This window comes from Platalea leucorodia (genome assembly GCF_965183815.1).
Source record: "Platalea leucorodia genome assembly, chromosome: 1".
NCBI lineage: Eukaryota > Metazoa > Chordata > Aves > Pelecaniformes > Threskiornithidae > Platalea > Platalea leucorodia.
In genome coordinates, this window is record NC_138823.1 from 158,616,225 (window position 1) to 158,640,782 (window position 24,558).

The following is a 24,558-nucleotide window of genomic DNA, read 5'->3' on the forward strand; positions in this document are numbered from 1 at the left end:
CCTTTCCCCTCCCCCTTTTTGGAGGGAAGTGCATTTTCATGTTTGTTTGTTTGTTTCTTTTTTACCATATTAAATGAAATAGAGGCAGGGATCAGGCAGTTCCTGCCAAGTGACTTAAGAGGATGTGCTTTAGTTGCATTAGAAAACAAAATGACATATGTTATATGTTTTTGTAAGTATTTGTTGTCTTTCTGTGATGTCCTCCCTCCATGACCAACATAATATGTATTGAATATTATATAACTTCTGCAGAAGGAATAGAGAAATATGGTTTTCCTCATTTAGCAGATGTTCAATAAGGTTCAAAGCACCTACAACAGTAAGTCATGAGATTAAATACAGTCAACCTTTGTAGTTTGGACCAGACAATTCCCTGGCTTTTGCCTGAATAGATCTGTAGTTCATGCTAGATAATTCCCCAGATACCTTATTTCCTGAAGGGCTCCAGTCCGGCAGGGATGACGGAGCGGGTACCACTCATGAACAGCGCTGAGGCGGACACAGGACAAGGAAGGCAGACTTCAGGTGCTGCCCCTTTGTGGTCAAGATGCTCCTCCAGGAAGTGAGAAAGAGCTTTATCCTACATGTTCTGAATAAAACCCACGCTTTTCATTACCCCATCTTTCCTCCACTCTTTGCCAATACATTAAATACTCTTGAAATTGGGAATGCTCTTCACCCTTCTTGTTAAAGTTGGGCATCTGTTGCCAGCAAACAAAAAGAAAGCTCACTGGAGTAGAGGTTTCCACTGTTCTGATTATGGGGAGTGGGAGACCTCATCTCTGCTCCTTTGATTATTTTCGATTTTTATTGCAAGACTATTAAATGTAAAGTGCAGAAAGAGTCAAGAATAAAGACCAGAGCCCTAATTTGAGCCAGGGAGTTTGGTTGCCATTTGCTTTTCATTGCCCTCAACCCTGCATTTCTTAATCTAAAACTATTTTTCGAATATTTTTTCTCTACCCATATTCAGGAGTATATTATTAGACTCAGCTCAAAAACTGACTGTTATTTTCCTCCCAGATCACACCAGCATGTTAAGAACCCAATTCCTGAGTTGCGGTCTTCAGGATATGATAAATCTTTGCATGTCTGTTTGGCAGCACTTGCTTTTCTCTTCCAGTTTTTGAATTCAACAAAAGAAACACAAAATGCTCTCAGTTGATTGTTTCCTGTGTAAAAAGGATTAGTCATCAGCGATCTCCAAGGGCAAATCCCAGTGGGCAGAAGACCATGTCCCTGTAGCTGAATGAGTCTCCCTGCAAAATCGGTGTTCCAAGCCCATGGGCTAAGTAAGAACAACTGTACCAAACCCTCCCCTGCTCTAATTGCTGGTTTCTGTGGTCCCAGTTCAGCGTGTTTTGTGAGTGCTGAAATTAATTTACAGACTAAATTATTTTTCTGCATTTTGTTCTTCTGTGCAGAACACAGTGCTTTCAAGCAGTCTTGATTCCCAAGTTTTATTTTCCTTGCCTGGAATGGGACTTCCTGCATGTCTAATCAGTTCTCACCTTCAGAAAGAAGAGCAGATGAAAAGCGACACAAAGCAATTCGATGTGTAAAATATGCATATTTTAATTTAATAAAAGAAAAACAACAAGGGAGAGATAGGCACAGAACAGTAGCCCCTAGAGCTCTAGTAACTTGTCAAGCCATGTGAAATAAATATAGCATTAGGAATTCCATAGGCGTTCAGTAAAGGAGTGTGCATTTACCATGCTCACTTCTAATTACAGCTCCAGTTGGAGAAGGTACTTAGAAGTGGTCCTTTTAAAAGTTCTGTCCCTTTATCGTGTAGGTTCCACCTTTCCAATACCGAAGTGAAAAGCTAATTACTGGTGATTTTGGTGGACTCTTCCTCTTTAATGTGATATTGTCAGCACTGCAATACTAAGTAGTGCTCATATTTAAATTATTTAATAATAAGGCTTGAGTTAGGAGTCTACTGAGAAGAATAAGAGCCGTTTATGTCTCTCTGAGAAAGCAGAAGTTATTGCAACACATAGTCATCCTGAGTTTGCCTTTCCCATTGACTTCCAAACAAGTGCTGCTGCAACAGCAGGGACATAACACACGGAGCCACTCTGACAGCCACGTATTTATGGTCCTCTCTGAAGTCATCTTTTCAACTGCAAGAGTCAGATAATTTTTTAGTTAAACATAGGTTGTTGGTCATTAATTTTTCAACCTACAGATTTGCTTAGCTGTCTGGCACAGCTACGACTTTGTAAATGGCAACTCTGACTCCCAGATTTGGCCCATTTCATATCAAAATGCTAAGTCATTTTCAACGAAAAGGTTTTGCAAAAAAGGTTGCTTTTTGACTGGCATACATTGTGAAGTTCTAGTTGATAACAAAAATCTGAATTTCCCCTCAATTATTTTTTTTTCAGTTAAAAGCTCCTGCTTTTTTTTTTTAACCCATTAAAGCATTGGGTTTTTGTTTTAAAATATTCCAGAAAATACCATTTTCTGTCTCCATTCATACAGTGTTTCCTGTTTCCAGTGGAGAACTTGAAAGAAGTCACAGTTGAGTTAATGACTTTCAAGATATGTAATGGGATGAATATTATCTGATCCAGCAAGGGTTAGTACCTTGCTTTGTTGTTGTTTTAGGAGTTGTGTTTTTTCATGTTGAGTTTTGATTATCATTAGAAATTGTTTGGGTTTTGTTTGCTTGTTTGTCTGCGTTTCCAAATAGTTGCATTTACCAACTATCTGGGAAGCCTAAAAGACTGAAAAGGTGAATTCTTTAGTTTACTGGAGATCTCTCCCAGAAAGCAGTTGATGTGATTAGCCTGTTATTTTTAGTGAACAGGCTGGACTTAACTGATTATCCCACCTATTTTCTATGTTTAAGTCATCACATTTTAGAAACTTCTCCACCAGTCCCCGTCAAAAGAAGAGTGTCTGGTCGGAGCACATGTCTTGTCATTTCCCCATCACTGAACTAAGGAAGAAAATGACAGAAAAAGGGATTTGGGGCAGGTCATTGATTATAGAAAGAAGCATAGCAATGATGAAGTGTTTGTAAAAAGTAAAGGGATTCATATTAACTGTTTTATTTACAAGCTAGTAAACAAGGAAATTTTAAAATACAAGCTTTCAAAAACTGGTGTTTTATTGGATTTGTGGCAGTGTTGTGGCACTGATTCTCCTATTTGTGACTTTACTTTTTTCCTTACTCGAAAAACCAATTCTGTGCTCCTTTGCAAGTAATTCATACTAAATATAATTCATCCCAATGCGGAAGTCCTTTGTATGGGACTGGCATGCTAGATAACCACAGCATGAGGTCTCTACACATGGTGGATTTCATCAACAGGGAATCCTGCGGATGTCAAACGCACTGTTCATCTTTGGGTTGCAGGATTCAGCCTTTAATTTGCAATAAATGGAGAAGGATGGTGTTATTCTTGTCTAAGAAATGTTTTGAGAATGATGCATACAGCAGAACCTCATTAAAGATCATTAACATGTTACTCTCTAGGCTGAAGGTAGACATGTCACACAAAATTATATACTGTCTTCCCTTTTCAGCAAAGCATGCATTGCAGAGCTCTGTAGTGAGCTCCTATATGTAACTCAGACTTTATCGCTTCCATTCAGAAGACTCCATTCAACATTTCTTCTTCTCCTGGAAGTATTACCGTAAATTACAAACATGAAACTGCCTGTGCTAAGTGATCTAAATAAGTTTCATTTTATATATTATATTTGTTTTATTAAATATATACATGTATATAAATATTTTTACATATAGTTTTTACTGAAGTCTAAGGCTTAATTTTACTGCGCTCTACCTAAAAAGAAAAAGCTCTGCCCTGAGGACCTTATATTCTCTTTATTCTTATATCACATGTGTTGACTTACTTTCTATTGTGCAAGCATACAAAGTTCAGAACTACGTGAGTTACTGTGAATTTGCAACTGAACCTCCTCCTTTATTCTCCAACCCCAGCTGAAATGTCTCTTTGGTAACCAGAGGCACTTCTCCAATGGCTGTACTGGGATTGTGCAGACCAGGTCTGTGCTCCCTGTTCCTTCATTAATTGCGAAGACACGCTCCTTGGGGCCACTTTCTAGCATGTGGCCATGTCTGGACACTCTGAGCACAGCAAAGTGTTTGGTGTTGGGAGATGTGGCTTCTGAAAAACCCACCACCAAGTTAAAGATGGGGCAGTGACCAGGCAACAGTATAAAACTCTGTGAACCGCCTTTGAGTCATCCCGCTTCTGCGTTATTTGGAAAGAAATCCAGATAACAGCCTGATGGCCTAATATTTAAGTTATCAAGGAAACAAAGAAACTGCTGTAGTCCTCCAGTCACAGGCTGTGAGTCTTAGTGAAAATCCCATCTCAATGGCGAGCACAGGAGATGCAGTGACAATTGCTTGTAACAGGGATGACGGCACTAGATTGTATTGCCTTCTTGATTTAGTAGATTTGACTTCTACATTTTCACACAATGACCTAAAAGAAATATTATACCCCAGAGTAACTTTGAAATTGTTTGTTTAAATTAACTTTCATTTGGATTTATGCTTAATGAAATCTTCAGAGATGCAGACAGCTCCTCTCTAATGAAATGCTGTATCTTTGAACCAATGAACAGGGTTGCCAAACTGTAAGGATTCCTCTCTAAACGAGTGGGCTTTTATAATGTTACACTTGGGTGGCACGAGCAGAGTGCTAGATGATTAGTTTATGGTCTAGATCATTGTATTTTTATTACACTCATAAAAACTGTGTTTCTCCTCATTTTCGTAATGGCTTCAATGAGCTTCTATACCTTCTAGAGGCACATTAAATCGTTATGTGATGAAAGTACTGATTTAGTGGGGCTAGTTTTAAAGTAAGAAAGATACATGTTTTGAATTCTTATCTTAGTCTGATCGCTGAATAAAAAAGGTGAAACTACCTTAGAATGAATGAAATCTATATCATCTTCCTTACATACAAAGCAGGTTCCCAGCTGTGGCCTAAAACAAATGCAGTACAAAAATGATACAAGTGATAAATCTACATCTGTCTATAAAATAAATTATATCTATCAACTTCAAGTATTTTTGCTGGTTTTGTGGCATTGTGAGTTTTTAACAGGAGGGTGAGTGGATTACAGGTATTTCTAGTTAAAAAATCTTTTTAAGGGGGAAAAAAAGAAGATAAGAAAGATTATTTTTATTCGTTACTTTCAACTGTAATTTTTTTCCCCACTTCTGTTCAAAATTATAAATAACCCTATTCTGTGCAAACCCTAGATTCATTTCTCTAAATAATTCTAAGCTGGTTTTAAAAGCTGTTTTAATTATGTTGCAAAATGAAAAAAAAAAGGAAGAAAAATGTTATTTGTTTCTCTATATGCGAGCTATTCTTAAAAGAGAAGACAACATCATTATCCATGAATGGGAAACCTTTTTATTTGATATGTAATTAAAAAAAAATAATCCTTGAATTGAATGTATCATCTCATCTTTGCACAGTTTAGACAAAGGCCTTTTTTGTTTACAAAATTTACATGTCAATACAGTTGCTTATAAATATTTCTGTGAAATAAACATAACCCTTCACAAAAAGAGCAGTTTACTCTTCATTCAGTAATTTTATATGCTAGCAAAAAGACAATGAAAGTTGTATGCAAATATAACATCAATGTACAGCATAATAATAACAGTTTTTAGTGATTATGCTGCTTGGTATTAATTCATAGGAGCCTTTTTGTTCAGCCATGGGCTGTGTTTGGAACAGAGATACGCCAGACCAGAGCATCTCCGCTTGTTATGCTGTTTGTGGGAGACATCCACAAATCCTTTAGTTGAGGATGTGCTGGATTCCTGTATCCTACTCTGTAGCTGGTCTAAATTATTAAGCGATCATGCTGGTAGTGAAGATACGTTTTTCCTCTGTTCCTGCTGTACCTGTGCTCTGTGAGTGCAGAGTCTGCAGCAGGAGTTGGACTTTCCTTCTACCTTCAGGAAAAAAAAAGGAAAGTAAAAGGGGAAAAGAGAGAGAGAAGGGGGGGGGGAGACGATGGACACGATAAAAATAAGGAAAGAAAATTAAAAGGAAAAAGAAAAAAGAAAAGAAAAGGGAAAAGGAAAAAAAAACAAAATTAAGAAAGAAAATAAAAAAGGAAACATGGAAGGAAAGAAAGAAAAAAAGAAGGAAGAAAAGAAGGAAGAAGAAAAAGAAAGTAATGCACGTTTGCAACAAATCTCTTATAAATGTGCTTTTGCAGGGATGATTTCTCCATCTGAGATGTTTCTGGAAGAACAGATTTGGTTTGGGTTTTTCCTGCCTTTTCCTCATTACTGTTGTTCAGATGCAACTTTTATGATTGTTTCAGCAATGCGGCAGTTTAGTAGCTTTTGCTACATGGTGAATTGTAAAAAGAAATAGGGCTGAGGACACAAACAGGTTTCAGTACCTGCGACTTCAGTAGGTCCATGCTGCCTAAGTATTAAATATCAAAATGCAAATAGTTGTGTGTTCTGCAAGCATCGTTCAGTGTTCCCTTTGCAGGTCTAAAAGTTTGCCAGAAAAGCAGCTGAACATGGTACCAGGAGCGAGGAGAGATTTTGTGGAAGACCTGAATTGAAATCGCTGGAAATTCTTTAATATTTCATGGACGCCTGCAAAATATGGTGCCAGTTTATTCAGGGATTTGAAAGCAGCTGCAGAGTAAAAGTGTCTAATGAAAATGAAATAAATTTCCTGTGAATGGAATAAATTTTGATTGTGTGTCTGAGTGCGGTAATTATACATGTCACGCAGTAATTAGGCAGTCACAATGTGGCCACGGTGTCTTTCTTTGTCTGCAGATGGTCTGGGAGAACGGCTGTGTCGTTATTGTCATGCTGACACCCCTCGCGGAAAACGGAGTCAAACAGTGCTACCACTATTGGCCAGACGAAGGGTCAAACCTCTACCACATCTATGAGGTACCTAAACAAAATATCTGGTTGTAAACGTGACAGTAAGTGTACGGGTTGATTTCCTACAGGGCAAAATGGTGTTTAAGCCGATCTAACCTGGAGGTCGAGCTGAGGGCTCTTAAATACTCTTCGTGTGCCTTCGAGTAGTTTTAGATTTGTGAAAAATTCAAGCACAGTTTTAATAGCAAGGTAGTTTCTGCTGAATAAAATCCAGTAAATAATGAGCCAAGTGTTACAGTGAAAAAAGGACAACAATTTTGTTTTTCAAATGGTTTTGCAAGTGATTGAAACCGTATATTTATATTTTATAGGAAAATAGTATCTTTAGAACTAGTGAATTTTGCCTTAGGAAAACCATATGTATATCTTTACAGAAAAGCCTCTATATAGCTTTAGTAATTAATGCTACCTATTTTTACCTCTTGCCTCAGTCACAACAATAAATATACATTTTTATTTTCTGCTTTACATTTCTAGCCCAAAATATCGTATCACCAGTTTTGGTGCAATGTAACGTTGATAATGGCTGTCAGATTTTTCCTGTTGTCCAGCTGAGTAGAGGAAGAAAATAACACCACAGTGCCAAATACCAAGAGTAGGAAAATATGAAGAAATACAGTTATTTAAACCAAAATGTGAAGAAACTTTTTTTCTGAAACGATGAACCCGGCAAATCAGCTGCATTTTTTATGCTTGTTTTTCTACATAGCAGAAGAAATGGACTTTTCACTTCTCACATGAATTCAACTCTGAGATTTTTAAGACTTCTGAGAGTGGCCTGGGCAATGCATTGTAAGCATTTCCAAGTAGAAAGCAACTGGCAGTCTAACATATTTTCAGACACTGTCTTTGGTACTCACATTAACAATATAAAGTTTCAAGGTAGTGATTTTTCCTTTTGCATTAAAACTCTCAAGATATTTTTTTTTTGTTTTCAATAAAATAGCAGTGGCATCTAACCCCTCCCTGGCAACTACACTGATTGCTAAATCAAAAAAAAAAAAAATGTTTCCCCAGCACTGGCCAGTTTGCTAAAAAAAATAAAACTTTCATGCAATTCCTTCATCCCAGACATCTTACACCTGCAATCCTGAAGATGTGGCTTGCAACCAAAATTGCTGATCTCTGTTTGTTCCTTCCTGCGGGGTGTAGGTAAACCTTGTCTCTGAGCACATCTGGTGCGAGGATTTCCTCGTGAGGAGCTTCTACCTGAAGAACCTGCAGACGAACGAGACCCGCACCGTGACGCAGTTCCACTTCCTCAGCTGGAACGATCAGAGGGTTCCTGCTTCCACAAGATCACTTCTGGATTTCCGCAGGTAAAGCACAAAGTACGACAGTTCATTTAAGACGATACAGACCTGAGGAACTAAACTAGTCCTTTTAATGGTCCTTTAAATATTTCTGGTTTGAAAGGGAGTTCCTCAGCCTGTGAAGCCACAATGCTAAACTAACACAAAAATCTGCAGTAGGTTGATTTTCAGTGTTGTCTCACACATAGATGTTGCCTGGTTTTAAGACATACTCATTTCCCATTTAGAGATCGATCCCTTTCCTCCCTTTGTACAGCTCTTCAGTGCTTCTGTATTTCTTTGTTTTCCAAGTATTTATCCATTCTGCAACTTCCAGGCTTTTTGTGTGGCTCCTCTATGATACTTATTGCAGGAATGTCGCAAATAAATTATGTAGTACGAGCACGCTTGAGAAAAAAAATAATCACGATGGAGTCATATGGCAATAACGGCATTCCCATGGGAGCGTTTGCTCGTAAGGATCAAACAGTGAGGACTCTCGACTTTCTTTGGCTGCAGGAAGGTGGAAATTTGAGAAAGCAGATGAAAATGTTGACAAAGCATACCCTCTGGAATTTTAAAGAAAGTCAATGTGGCTTTAAAATACAAATATACAGAGGCAAAACCTGTGAAAGTCCTTCCCACCTTCTCTAATGTTTGCTGTGTCTATCTAAATTTTAATTTGAAAATTAAAGCCATGCATGATAAATACTGGAGCAAAATAATCTTCATTTGATTGCAAACCGTGCCCAGTGCATCGTGTGTAGGTGTTAGCCTGTATCAGCTAATCCACAGCGATGCGCTTATGAGTAATGAAAAGAATCTCCGGGAGGTTTGGGGAGTTGGTTCTCTATCCGCAAGCGGCCTGTGGGATCGCGTGTTTCCCTCTCTGTACTACAATATTACCTACAACCCCCTGAAGTGATTATAAGGGGCTCAGTGCTCAAAAGGTCCAAACTTGTTTCTTTCAATAAGTGCTGGGAGCTCTGACTGATGCCAGTCGGTTACGCGTCTGCACCTGAGGGGTGAAGCTGGCTTACATCCAATGGGAGCTCGTTGCACAGTTGTCTGTTGGCAAAATTTTACCCTTAAAACTTTAAGGCTAAATGCCACCCTTTATCCATAAGTATTCTTGTACGTATTGCAAGGCTTTTCAAAGCGGAGAGTCATCACACGCGGTGCAGGTCAAGTAACGCAGTACGGCTGTGCTGAGTCACTAGGAACTATGGCTAGGTACGAATGTAAGGATACGCTACAGAGTCGCAACGCAAGGGCAATAGTGGAGGATGGAAGCGTGGCCATAGGATGGAGTTGAAATTGTAATTGAATTTTCAAGGTTTTCTTCTCTGGGTTCAAACTTTAATGTGATTTTTATAGGTTGATTTCCCTTTGCTTGTGGGACCGTGGAAGTTGCCTGTAGTGAATTTCTGTAGTGAAAATTCTGAATTGGTCCCATTAAGTCGTGTGAGGCTGCAGCACGGAGCCAACGCAGCGTCCGATTTTGCCCTTTTTGAAGTTTGTAGGAAATCTGCTAGCAATTGTAACTAGACTATAAATGAGCCTGTGCAGCCAGGACGTCTGAAGTTCGGAGCACCTCGACTCCGACTCACTTCAGTAAGAATTGAGGTCCCTACGTGAACTGCAGGATTAGATCTACAGTAAGTCGCAGTTCACATCACCAAGAAAGCACTGCTTAGAGTGACATTGTGTAAGGGTTAAATAGCCATGTTGAAGAAGTGTTGTGCAATACTTTGAAAAAGAAAAATTATAACTAGATGAGCAAAGTAGTGGAGCTGCGATTCTTTGTATTTAAAGCCAGTATGGGAATGAACCTGTTAAGATTTAATTGAATTCTGAGTGTTCATTTAATATGTATTCACAGTCCAGTGTAGGGTACTGTAATCATTTGCTACGTGCAGATTTTGTACAATGAACTCATAATACTGAATGCATAGTAAAATTCCGCCTGAAAAGGAATTTTGGCATGCACAATAGCTGGTCTATGAATCTCAGTTTTCTTGGTCATCTGATGTTGCTGTTTTTTAAATAATAAAAAACTTAATGCACTATTGCTAAAATAATGTATTTGAAATTCATTTATACAATACATGTTTTGCACCTGAAGCTTCCTATTTAAAGTACAAACTCCACTGGATTACGACAGCTGAGTCATAAAGCCCCCAGAATAAACGTCTGACAGCGCTACCGTACTCGTAGTAGGGTAGTGCTAGGAAGGGGCTGCTCTCATTTCTTTTAATCTATGTTTTTATGTGCATTCAGTGTGTTTGTATATATATATATATGGATATGTGTGTATATTTATATATTCACATACATATATGAAATTAAGCATATACATAACCAACCCTCTATTTTTTATAATTCATCACCAAGAAAAATTGGATTCCCAAAATTACCTTGCCCAGAGTCTGTGGAAATATGGACCTTAAAATTTTTATTGAAGTAAATTTTGCAAGTCTCTTTGAAAACTGAAAGTTTACATTTCTCTTACTATGTATCAGACAGTGTTTTAGATGATTTTGCATTTAGCAGATACATTAAACTTTGCAGAATAATCTATCATACTTTCATAATGTAGGTATAAATTGCCAAAAAGAGATTATTCTATATTTTTTAAAAATCTGTGCAAAAGACAGTCCCTGAGAGGTGAGGCTACTACAGAAACCACTGGTCAGTTTTAAATGCTTCTGGAGTCCTAATTTCATTTTGAACAATAGACCAATCATTATTGCTCTGGACTAGCTTGTTAGTCATGCACTGATATGTGTAATTAAATATTTCTTGAGCCCAGAGGGAGCACATTTACACTTTAAAGAGGGACTGCTAAGCTAAAAGATAATTAGCATCACATGTGAGGGCTTTGCTTAAAATATATATCTATTATGCTATCACTTCTCGCTGTGTGCAATGGCATTTACTAACACTGCTCACTTTAAAAATGGACAAATTCTTATTTTGCCAGCTAATTAGCGGTTGCCAGTGTCATTTTTGTGATGTTGCAGCTAGTAATATGAGCCCAGTTGCATAGTCACAAAAGTGATCATTGGAAACTGTGACTCTGCTGCAGGGACAATGTGGGAAACCCCTTTTCTGAGCCTCTAACGACCTCTGACCTTTGCTTGCTGATGGTTTGCATGATGATTTCCTTTTCACTCAATGAGCCAAGGGTTGGTTTGTATTACTAATCATTCTTTCTAAGTTAATTCTTCCTGTATATGTGTATATATATATAATATATATTTTCTTCAACATTCAAGAACTTTGCTTACTGATGAATTTTCAGCTCACTCTCATTAGCCAGAACTAAGAATGAAATGAGATGTTGCTGCACTTCTAAATATTTTCATAAACTATATATAGACAAAGCTATGAACCAGCTGGATTGAAAGCCTTTGTTTTAATGTGTTTTCTGAAATGTGTGATAATGAAAATGTTTGAAACGCCTTCAATAAAACCGACAAACATAAGGTGTCTTTCCCTAACATGTGTCTCTGGCTGTCTGATTTACTGGGAGGTCTGATTTACTGATAGGTTTAGATCAAGTTTGTCACTGAAACTATATTAGGACTTTGGTAGATGGCTAGTCACAACATGCAAATATCACGTTAGTGGTGCCATACAAGGAACAAAGGAACCACACAAGCAGAAAAGGGAATGGTAAACACCCCTCTGTAGTTACTAGCTTTTATGGAATACTTTAAATGCAGAAATCACTCTTTACTAATGCACATGATGGGGGACGGGGGGAGGATGACCAGCTGCACGTAGGGGAATGCAGACCTATCAGATGTTGTTACAGACATTTCAAATATAATTTACTGTACAATACAAAAAATAAACATCAGGCTTTATGTTGTATAGAAGGAGTTGATCCTTAGATATGACCATCAAGAATTGAATGTTTCATTCATGTGAAAACTCCACTGCAGCTTAAGTCATTGAAGTTTTGCGTGGTAGTACCTGCGTATATATGCATTTATGGACATATAAATGATCCATTTAACTTCTAAAGTCAGTTGCTTCTCAATGAGTTACCACTTATTTCATAGTTCTGCTGCATTAATTACTTACATCCAAGGAGTACAGAGACAGAATGTCTCTGCAAGTATGATTTACATCAGTAAGCAAAAGAGTAAGAATTGTGAAAACTTCCTGAATTCTAATGTTTAAAGGGAATCATTACACAAACTTAATATTGTTATCAAGTTCGATTAGAATCTTAAATAATAAAAAACAGAATGTGAAGACACAGTTTCATGGGACATCACCAACATCTCCGTAGCCTGTTTGAGTTGAGTTCCAGGTATCCTGACTCCCTGTCAAATTTAGAAATTTAGGCATCTTCAGGCTATACTGTAAGCAATGTTTAAAGATATATGCATGTTTTCACAGCACAGATGTTAGTGAATAGATGAACAGCCAAGAACTAAATGATTCAGTAGGTTAGTTATGCTTTAAAATTCATAACATCATACCACAGTTGCCAAATTTCAGCAGCTCACTTCAGTTTAGCAGTCAGGATCCTATGTAACACTTGCACTGAGGTGGGGCTCATTAGAGGGTCTGGGTACCCCTTGGAAGCTGCCCTATAAAGTGGTTTTATAGGAGACCTTCTAGCTCCAGTAAACTCAGACATCTCATCAAGGAACTTGAATGAAAGGTTTTAATTTCTTGAAGCAATGCTTTCGCATTTTAGCCTTTATTCAGCTTGCCTTGTTAACATATGTGTGCATATTTTATGGTTTTTTGGGCCTGTAACATACTTGACATGCAAAATATATCCTAGAGCAGAAGAGAAGGTTTGGGATTTTGGTTTTTGTGAAGCAATTTAAATAGATTTAAACCAATTTTGTGGGCTCTATTCTTAGACTGAGTGTCTGGCTTTGCTTCAGCACTAGTTAATTCCTTCATTGAGTTTACATATCAGCAGACCTGTTCTATAGCTGTACTTTTATTGATTGACTTCACGTATATTCTCTTGCCACTGACAATGTTTAACAAGGAAGCTGTAGAAGACAATAATGTGTAAATATTAAATATATAAGACTTCTGCACTAGAACCAAAGCAGTAAAGCTTACTGATGGTTTTAGTTATTTTTACCACAATAGATTACATTTTAAAATTTTGTGAGAAGCTTTTCAGGAGATTTGGTATTTGCCTTGCTGGGGAGGACTGGTTTTTCAAATCAGCACACATTGTACAAAGTATACTGGAATAGCCATTTTTAATTTTGGATTCAGTTTGATGCCCTGCGATATTTCTTTGAGCAACCTCATGAACTCAAAGTTGGCTTTAAAATTAAAGCATCTCAAGATAATCTTAGTTTTGGAGCTAAGACATAAGACATTTGAGAAAAAGAGATTATTTATTTTGCCTAGCCAACAGCAATAATGGGATGTTGTCTGGGATTTCCACAGCAGCAAAGCAGAAGCAAACTTTAAACAAGATTATGTATGTAACAACTGCTTGTTATACTAGGAAATTATCAACCTGACTGTTTCTTTAAAGGCTGCAACATTTGTTTTTTTCTTATTGCTTTTTTTTGACAGTTGGCTAAAGAAACAGTATGTAATATGCTTAATTAATTTTTTGTGTCTGTTTTATTTCAGAAAAGTAAACAAGTGCTACAGGGGTCGCTCTTGTCCAGTAGTTGTTCATTGCAGGCAAGTACAATTTCTAAAATAGCTTTAGAGAGATTTGTATGTGTGAGAATTTAATATAGATATAAATAAAATGGGCAAATTTAGATAAATCACTAAACAGATAGTGAGGTAGGCTGAAGGTATTAAATATAATTCAACTGTTTTTTAATGCTAATTAATACTTAGTATCTGTTTGCATAATAAAATTATCCTTTCCTATGATTTCGTAGATGTTGTGTCGTGACTTAACAATGTATGGCCACCCTTTCCAATATAAATAGCACTTCAGTTTCATAAATCTCCTTGAAAATGGTAATGGTTCCTTGCATTCCCTCCCAATTTAGTCTATTTTATTAACAGTCAATTATGTTTTATTTCTTCTTTGCTTGCTTTCAGCGATCATGGTAAGAAGAAAGAAATGTCAGGGAGTGGAAACCTACCTAGACACTGAGTAATCCTTTAAGCATAGATTATCTTTAGGCCTGACAGTCTGATAGATGCACAGGGCAGGTCAATGGAAAACTTTACCATAATAACATTAATGTTTGGTTTTGCCATTGGAGGTTCTGTGTTATAAGGAGGATGCTGAACTCATTTATCGACGATATTCTTGTCGATAAGGAAGACAGAAAACCAGCCCTGCTAAGAGGCAGGTTGTCTGACATGTGGCACTCCACTTTGGGTGGAAGTGAGGATGGAGGGGACATGTTTCTCACCTCTGGCTCAGCAGAGTCACCTTCCACTGGATGCGAGGAGGCTCGCTGCAGAGGCGAATGCTCTGGAGCAGGCTTGTTTGCATTGCCTTCAGGAAGCCTGAGAAAAGAAACATTTGATGCAGAATGAAAAGCCTTCAAGTTTCTTGCTCTTTCCTTACTGTGATGGATGGAAATGTCTACCATCCACGCAGTAGTTTTTGTTTTTATTGGGCCTGATCGCTGCCTTGCCTCTCATTATTCAGCTTAACTAATAAGATTGTGCCTTTGTTCCCTTCATAGGCATAGAAAAAAAAATTATTACCATTACCTCCTTTTCTCTAAGCAGTGATCTAGTAACTGAAAGAAAAAAACCTCTGTCTACAGAGACTTAACAAAAATTAAGTTTCATAGACTGCCTGTAAACAGAATGTAATAACGCGCTTCACGCTGTTCTATTATTTTTCCTTTCATTAATTCTTGTACACAAATTGAGCTATCAATAAAAATAATGGCCTAATTAATAAAACTACATACCAGTCTAATTGGTCACACATGCACCTTTGTAAAAATTTTGGGGAGGGAAAGAAAAAAAGCTTTTACTTAAAGTCTTAATTATGTTTGCTAACAGCAGCTCTAAAAGAGCATCACGCTGGCAATTACATGTTGCTCCCTGAAAGGGACACAAGCTGCATTCAGATTAGGGAGCTTTCCCCCTCCCAGGGCTTGGTCTCACGTCTCTGAGGAAGGGCTGATGATACACAAAAGTTAAAGCTGTTTCTTAGGAATTACATGACAATATTTTTTCTGGTCATTGCAACTAAGGAAGAATTAAAGGAAAAGGTAAAAAGAAAAAACAAATCACTCACGACGTATAGTGAAGAAAGACTGCAGTCCCTCAGGAATCAAATATTTCGGTTCTCAGACAGGCCTCTGCATGCATTCCCTCTGACCGCTGTGTTCAGATGCAATCCGTGACACTTTGGGACCATTCAGGATAATGTTCTGGTCTAGTTTATTCTGTGGTTCTTGATCTCATATGCAGGTGACCACAAGCTCATTATATGCACGCTTTTTGAACAGAAATGGTATCCTGTTTTAGGGTTAATGAATTTTCCACTGTTGTTTAAAATGCTTTTATTGCATAAAGACAACTCGGCTTAAAAAATCAAAACAAAGCCCCGTTATTCATGCAGGCTCATCGTTAATTTTCCACGAAGGGCTGTGTTAATTCAGTGCAAGCTTTCTCTCCTCTCTCAGTACCCTACTTTAGCCCCTCATTGTGTCCTCTCCCCCCATGTGTAACAGTATAACATTAAGGGCAGGTACCTTCATGTTGAGTCTAGATGCACATTGATAGGCTTTTTTTTTTTCTTTTTCCCTTTCTGTTGGCAGCGATGGTGCGGGAAGAAGTGGAACCTACATTCTAATTGACATGGTTCTCAATAAAATGGCCAAAGGTGAGAATCGAAAGGCTTGTTACTTCCTCGGTACTGAGAGATGTGCTTGTGTTGCCATGACAACGCGGGGAGCAATATTCACAGCAAATCTGAGAATAAATTAGAGGCAAATTGTACTCTGTCCTGAACGGTCTTAAGTTTTATTTTCATAGCGATTTCAAACAACAAACCCCAACACAAATGCTTTCTGAATGAGCAGGTGGGTTTTGTGCTTTTAAGAAGTATTTGCATTTTTAACTTTTTCATTTAAAATAGTTATTACAGATTTTAGAAGAAGATACCATAGGGCTGTACAATCCTTATTTAGTGGTTACACGAGTTAGGTCCTGGGCGGGTTTGTGACCATTGCCCGGTCCCCTGTCACCTCCCCAGCCACGAGGGTCAAACGTGATTACTTTTCTTTTTGTAGCTGTCCATTGCCACCAAAGCGCCTAGAAGAGCTGGTAGCAGACAGGGCCCCATGTGCTGCACAAATTTGTCGCATAGGAGGAAAAAGACTGTAGTGAACAGGACAGAGGACTGAAAATAAATCAGCTAATGCTCTGTTCCCAGCTCTGCCACTGTCTGTTTAATATTGAAAAATTTATTTAACTTTTCTGTTCCTTTGTTTCCTTATCTGTGAGATGTAATTTTAGGAAGTGGGAAATCATCTGTCAACATAAATATATACTGTTTGTTTAAAATGAAGTCTATAGATTCTCTAGAGATTGGGACCATTCCTTTACTTTTTATTGATTGGTAAATGGTTCATGGTGGGAAGTACTTGAGATACACTGAAATAATCTTTTTATGTTAGAACTAAACCAAATTTTTAATACTGCTACTGTCTTCAAAAGGAAGGAGGGTAAAAGTGGGCATGTAAACCTGACTGTATGTTAAAAGGACATTATAGGCAGCTTTATTTATATATTGTACCCCCTTCCTCATGCCTTTGGCCATGTGTGTATCACAGTTTCATAGAACTGCATTTTAAGAGGAAGCGAAATCTTGAGAGGTTGAAAATAAACAAAAAATAGTTATTTGCCTTTCTTAAGCTGAGTACTTGAGCTACCTTGATCTGGCATTATGCACATGTGTGTATTTAAAGAAAAAGGATTAATTGTGAAAACATATTAATTTATATAGAGAAACAATATTTAGTTCTTTGAGTTCTAATCACTTTACAGTTGTTGTTTAAAATCTTCTAACATAGACGTATTTTTGTATGTAGTTTAAAAATATTCTGCATGTTTTGCAGTCTTCTGTTCCATCCTGCGTATCCCAGTCCTGTGAGACATAGTGGCATCCTGTCCCTTTAGAAAGAAGAGTTTAGCATTTTTTCCTCTCTGTATTCTGACTGTTAACATGTCTTGTCAAACATGGACTTAATTTTCTGCCCACAAGCATCCTGTGAAACTTGCTGCTGATGTTAAAAGCAGTTGTGTGTTTGCCTTCTCCTTAGCACTGTACTGAAAATAATTTTTTCAGTGGGATGAGATTAGTTTTTCATGCTCATTGGAAAATAGGTTTTCTCTCTGTGAAGGAATATGGAGATATTTCCAATGCTTGTTACGTGCCACGTGACAACCTGGTCTTTAAAAATAGAAGCAATGGTATGTCATAAAATTAATGTAGACCTTTGTTAGGTATTTGTTCGGCTCATTTCAGTCATCAGCAATGAGAAGCCGTAATGAAAACTAGATTTAAAGTATATGCAATTTACTCGCATAAAGAAGTAAATGAGAAGTATTTTCTAGCTTGGGGCTTTCAGCCACTTAAGGGAGGGTTGACTTTGTTGTAAAAGCACTGAAGAATGCCATTTATTGACTCCATTGTACCATGTAATGTCAAATTCCATTTTAAGTGTGGGCTTAGCGCTTCACAATGCCAGACAAGTCATGTGAAACTGGCCAGAGAAAGGCGTCACAGGGCTTTTTGGAGATCGGTCACCCCCATTTTGTTCTTGACCTGCTCCCCTTTGCCCGTGGGGGTGTGCGACGCGAAATCCCCTGACCTGGTGCTTTGGCTGGGGTTTAAATGAAAGATCAAAGGGCAGAGCGGGCATCTCAGCCCTGCTGAGGTGGGCCTTTCCCAGGCTGTCACACTGTGCGGCCGCCAAAGGTTTTGTTCGGGCGGGAACCGAGGCCCAGCCTGTGCGGCCGGGGCCCTCTTTGTCTGGCCTGAGAAGCTGGAGGCCCAGGTTGAGGATCCAATGTTCATCAAATGATCAAAGGCCTGAAGCCCTGGACATGAAATCTTTCTTTCCATTTCCTTTTCTTAGAGAATGAATTGCACGAGTGGCAAAGAATGCCCTTTCCAAAGCTTTTATGTGGAGTGCGAGGGCTAACTTCAGAGTCCTTCAGCGCTAAACATAAAAATGTAAGTGCACTTTCAATCTGGGCCCAGCTGCAAGGCCAGCATCTAGTAACATTTCTTTCAAAAAGGCTTTTAAGGATTAAGGCCTTCAGTCTTTCAAAAAAAAAAAAAACACCACAAAAAAAAACGGACTTTTAAGAATAAACTTAGAATAATTTGAGTTTCTTGTTCCACTGTCTGGTTTATTAGAAAGTAGACAATAATGCATTTTTAAATCAAAGTAAATAGAGGAGTACTTAGTTTCGGCAGTGGGAAAGTAGAAAGCCTTGGCTCTTTAGTGGGGCTTTTAATAGGGTAGGTTGAGAAAAGGAGCTCCTTTTTCATGTAATGATTTACTTCCCTGCATTCTCTTAGACAGTTAACTGTAAATGCCTTTGTCATTTACAATTTCTTCTCCTACTGCTCATTGAATTAGTGCTAATACTTAGTCTATTAAACACGTTATAAATTCATATCTTCTGCTGTCTTGCCTGTTGCCATCCCTCATATTATTTTAGATGCTGAAAACCACCAGCAAGGGACCTGTTCCTAAAGCCTAAAGCAGGGGAAAAGAAACCAAGTTGGGGAGAATTTTGTGCTTGACACCCGCCACGTCAGTCTGACTGCCCCAAACAATTTGAGAAGGCAGGAATGAAATTTAAAAACAAAAGGCAAAGCACCCTATTTTAGTGCACTTGCAGAATGGTAGAAGTCAGTACCGAGGGTAGAAATGCCCCCTTGGTGTACCTGGGGGGGTTTGAGCTGGCGGGAGGGCACGCAAGGGCTCGCATGGGGCTCGCAGGAGCCCTCGCTCAGCAAACACCCTCCCGGCCCCCAGCTGCCGTTGGGAGCCACGCGGCGCCGGCCTGCGGGACTCCCTCCGGCTCTGCGCGGCATCAGGAAGGATTTCCTGTCGGGTTGGGGTTTTAATGAATTTCACTGTCCTCCGTGCAGTAAATGTAATGACTGCATCTGTGCATTCACTCCAAACAGCCACATTAAATAATCTGATTAGATACTGGAACAGTCAGAGAACAACAGTGTCTATTCAGTGCTATCATTCCTCTGTCATGTCAGCAAAAAGTTTTAAATGCAAGTGTATCCTTTTGTTTAGTTGTTCCAGTAACTTAGCGCTGCTATTTATCATGTAGTTTATTACTATAATTATTTTTCTTGTTAGATTCATATGCAGAGCAGTTACAAGACCCTGATCCTATACCCATCAAAGTAATAACAAAAAACAAGACAGTGTTGAATCTGGCCTTACAGTAACACATTTAAATACTATTTCACATGATTTAACTATGATAACTATTTAACTATGATACTATTTTTACATGGGTGTTACAATTTTAAGACAGTTACCAAGTCACCTCTCATTTCCCCGACAGACAGCTTAGGACAAGCTTTAGTGAGTGAGAAGTTGAGAAGTGATTCATTTCAAATCCATGTGCGCTTCCATGATTTAAATAAATACAGAAAATGATAATGGATTGTTTTTGTAGATAACAATGCTTGCTGGATTTTTGACAGAGACTGTTTTTCTGAGGCTGATTTCTGCTAAGAATTTCAACGTTCTTCATGCATTTACAAGTTTTACCCTTTGTTACTAGGGTTGATAAACTGGTTTAGATCAGTCTGCTTGATATTCCTTTCTCACCCCAAGCTCACAGTAACTCTGAGCTGATCAGGTTTTTTTCTTTTTGTGTGATCTAGAGAAAAGTTGAAAATTTTTTCATTTTTTTTCTTTCCTGCAGGCTTATTGTAGTGACTAAAAGTTTGATATATTGCAAGACATTTTTATTGAGTGTTTCTGGCATGAAAAAGAAAAAAAATCAGATTATGAGTCTTCCCACTTTCATTTTTCTGAACTGAGAGGCTTGGATAGTGTAGATAATAGTTTGATTTTTAGATATTAATCCAGGCAGCAGCTGCTTGGGGTTTGCTGACCATCCATTTTCTTGTATTTGAACTAGCTGGAATGAGATGAGTCAAAGGGAAGGCAAATATGAATTTTAAAATCCTTTTAAAGTATTGATTTCCGAATTCTAAAACCCAGCAAAAAGATTTGATTTAGCAAAGCCGAACCAACAGTTTATTCTCTCACATTCAAAAGCGTGGATTATAATTGATGAGCACACACGCTCTGGCCTGGGCTGGCAGCGGAGGTTATCTCCCCAAGTCCTTTCCTTGCCCCCGCTACCCTATTGTCTGAGGGTCTTGTGAGTCAGCTCCTGAGCAGATGCAGTTTATACCGTGACATTTTAAGGCAAAACAAAAGATTCCTTAATTCGCCTTCTGACTCATCGTGATCAAATGATTTTGGCTAATCTGAACCCTTGCTGAGGTTTTGCTTATCTGCTGTGTGGATTTAACAATCATAATGAAGTTGTGGGGTTAGCTCCTCTCTGAAAGGATTTTATGAAAGAAAATGCTTGCCCATATTCGTGTTAAAATGGATTCAATCTGCTTATTTTTGAGTCCTTATGCAAAGTCTGAGAAAATTCTATTGTTCAGTTGTGCTGATACAAGTCTAGAGCAGGCTATTTCTGACACGCTCTTGGTGAACAAGGGAATACTTCTTCAACCCAGGATCCAGCTTCTCCCATGAAAATAAAACTTAACATACTACGTGTCATATAGTGGTTGAGAGAATATATAGTGTAAAAGAGAGATTACTTTTTTTAAAAGTGGTATTCAATGGTAAGAGGGCAAGAAGCGGGAAGAGAAATAGGTGGTGTTCTGGAGAAAAATTTACAGCAGAAAAATTCAGGACTCAAAACTGTAATTGTTTTCATGTTCTAAGTTTGAATCGATCACATTTCTGGTCTTTGAGATTTGGGTTAGATAGATTATTAGGAAAAAGATAAAAAATGTAGGCCAGTAGAGCCAAAACCTTAGATTTTGCTTTGTGTACTATTGTACTGTCCACAAGACTGCCTCAGTTCTCAGCAGCAATAATGCTAACCATGTAAAGCTGAAATGTTGCTAGTTCAATTTATGAAGGAAGTTCTTAGTGTCCATGTAAACATATCATATACGGCTGTTTTTTTAAATAAGCTGCATTATGTATTGTAACTTTTATGTAATGAGTTACCCTGGAAGCACAATTAGGCAAATAGTGCTCATTCTTGCAGCCTTTCCCGGCAGATAATTAATCACAAAGAGAGCTGGGCCCCCAGCTACACGCAGAAGTGTATAGGGAATGTATAGGACAGTTTTTTACGGTCCAGCCTGTGATGCTCAGGGAACTCTTGCTATTTAGACCAAGCTGTTTAAAACAGTATTTATTTCCTTTGCAAAACACATTTTGACATATAAAGCTTTAAAGCTTTTGACACATTATTGACACTATAGAGTCATCGATTAATAGTTCGTTAAATGACAATAAAAAAGTAGCATGTTCTGCAGGCTTCTGTTGTGAAATGAATTAGTGACCATGGATGGGGAAGGTGGTGTTGGTTGATGTTTCCTTGTGTATGTTGTATGAACGGCATTTTTAGATGGCTTCCTATATGGCATATAGAGATTTCAAACAAAAAGCAAACAAGTTATTGATGTAATTTCTTTGGCTTTTTTCTTTTTTGTATAGTTTAGTGGTCAGGGATTACTCTAAAAGAGTCATATTTCTTGAGTTATTTGCTGTTCCGGGGATTTTATTGGAAAAAGAATTGGGACTAGCAAAGTGTGGTAGAAAGCAATCCTAATTATTCAGGGTTTGGGGCAAAAGAATTGTGAAGAAAGACTGATCAGACATGGGCTATTCCTTGGGAAAGGGAGCATGAAGGGGGGTCCCCATAGAGCGTTCGAAGACCCTGAAAGGAATGTATTGATGTCAGTAAGCAGCTTGAGATAGTGACTAATTTGAAAACAAGAGGTCATTGACTGAAACTAAGGAGGAGACAAGCAGATAAGGAATTTGGGCGGCATTTTTTCACACAATGGGTAGGTTAGAATATGGAAGAGTGGAAAAGCTGGTCATAGAAGTACTGTGCTATCGGTTCGAGAAGCAGCTGGGCAAATGTTTGGAAAAGGAGTTATATACAGAGTGAAGAACTACTTTTTTTTGTAGCTAATCTCATGCAGCAGTCCATAGAAGGATTTGAAGAGAAGTGTTTAATTGACCAGATGGTAGTCTTCTGGCTGTAAAGGGTACAATGTATATTACCTAACTAAAGTGTAATTATTCCACAACTTCTATAGCTGGACCAGTTTAGTCACTTTTAAGGATAAACTTCGCTAAAGAATGAATCCATAATAGTTGCATCTTGTATTCAGGTCACTCCACGTACTGTCTTGTGAAAGTATTGCCACCTACGTGCAACGTAAAATGAAAGTAATGTAAAATGTAGTTCTTACAATTTAATACATTCACGTGGGTGAGCTACTTTTGTGTCCCCTGTAAAGAAAATCCACATTTTTCCAAAGGGGACTCCAAGATATTTTGCGGCCAACTGAGGCGTGTTTTCAGCAATGTCATTTTTGCAATCAGCATCTTAACTTTGTTCACGTTTGATTCAGCACGTGGAGATGAACTGCCTTTCAGGTAACTCGCCGGCAGTTTCTGGAAGAGGTACGAAAAGAAGCAAATTGTGTAGAACTCTATGGGAGCTGATACTGGGGAACACCTGTAAGTAGGCAGTAGCAGCACATCCACAGTTCTTGCTGTCATTACCCTTTGCGTGTGTGTGTGTGTGTGCGCGCGCGTGTATGTGCATGTGTAAGTTAAATTTAGATGTGTGCGCTGGTATTTTCTAGAGTGACCATAGGTGATTATGGGCTATCTTACCCTATATGGAATGCAACCCATTAACTTCTATTTCTTGCATGTAGTGCTTTAAGCATATTCCTTTTCCTTTTAACTTCTGGGGAGGCTGGGGGAAATCTAGATGTAAAAGAGAAACAATTCCTACATAGTATAGAGTATGATGTGACATATTCTCATGCACAGTGGAAGCGAGGAAGGATTGGGCCTCAAATTAGCATTCATTTGCATTCAGTTACAGTGAGTGGTTTCTGTATGTTTTTTCTGCATTGACAAAGGATATTAGCTTAAAAGCTGACATGTCAGTACTGAATTTCTAGCTCTGCAAGACTGTTGAAATCAGTGAAAGCTTACAAGCATTATTTTCCTGTAGCAGTTTTTAAAATATTAGGCTGTTCCTACACTTTCCATCGTCAGTATCACGTTCCTTTGGATTGTGTACTGACAAAGCCATATCACTTACATTTATACATTTATAACATGTAGTTTTCAAGTATTAATATAAAATGTGTAGACAATAACATATTATGTAATTTATACTCTGTGTATGTATGACTGTCACAATAATTTTCGTTACTTCACTTTTATTACTTTAAGTACTCCCTCCTCCATTTATATGCTTGCTTTGCTGGTTGGGTTTTTTCATTGTGGTTGTTTTCTTGGGGGTTTTGTTGGGTTTTTTTTAATAAAGGTAGCAAAATTTTAATTTGGGTCATTTTTAGGTGTATAGAAGCCCTTATGTATTTTGTCTAAAATTACAGACAGTTCACAGATTCAGGTATATGTTGGGTCCATTCCTAACCACATACACGCATGCACACAGATTTTGTTCATCTCAGAGAAAGAATAAGCTTTTAATGAAAATGCCAGCCTGAATACATTTCTCTTTTTGTTATCTTTAAAAGTGTGTCCCTCTCTAGGTTTTTGCTGACGCTTTTCTCTTTCCATGAAAAGCATCAAATGATCCTCCTGGCCAATAGCAGAACTCCAGCAGCTACAGCAGCAGACATCTGGATAACTACAAACGAAAATTGCTTTTATTTTTGTAGTTTCTAGCTGTTGTTCAGCTCCCTTTTTTAACTCTAATATTTACAAGTGTTTTTATTTAATGGGCACTCAGACAATGCAAGTTGAAGGAAGAAAATACTCGTTTCTTTGCAGCAGATCACTATACAAACAGCAGTTACTCTTACAATGTGTTTTTCACTTCCATGGCCTTCCCTACACTATACTGCAACTGGTTTATCTTTTCATTGTGGTTCCATGTTGCTTTTTCTTTTGCCATTTCCATCAAAATTGCCAAGCTGGGGGGTGAGGGAAGAGGGGAAGGCAACAGAGACAAAACACAGATCTCAAACACTGTTAGATTTGGCAGATTCTAGCATTCAGGAGCCCAAAACTGCCGTGCAGAAACTCA

General features: G+C 38.1%; 1 protein-coding gene across 1 annotated transcript in view; it reads left to right on the forward strand.

Moving 5' to 3' along the window:
- The window catches only part of PTPRN2 (protein tyrosine phosphatase receptor type N2), a gene marked incomplete at both ends in the record, with an annotated part of 667,311 nt that overhangs the window by 629,425 nt on the left and 13,328 nt on the right, over positions 1-24,558 (forward strand). The window contains 4 exons of the mRNA XM_082310546.1: positions 6,821-6,940; positions 8,087-8,253; positions 13,858-13,911; positions 15,978-16,042. Of these exons, the coding sequence (XP_082166672.1) occupies positions 6,821-6,940; positions 8,087-8,253; positions 13,858-13,911; positions 15,978-16,042 (406 nt within the window). The remainder of the gene's footprint in view (positions 1-6,820; positions 6,941-8,086; positions 8,254-13,857; positions 13,912-15,977; positions 16,043-24,558) is intronic.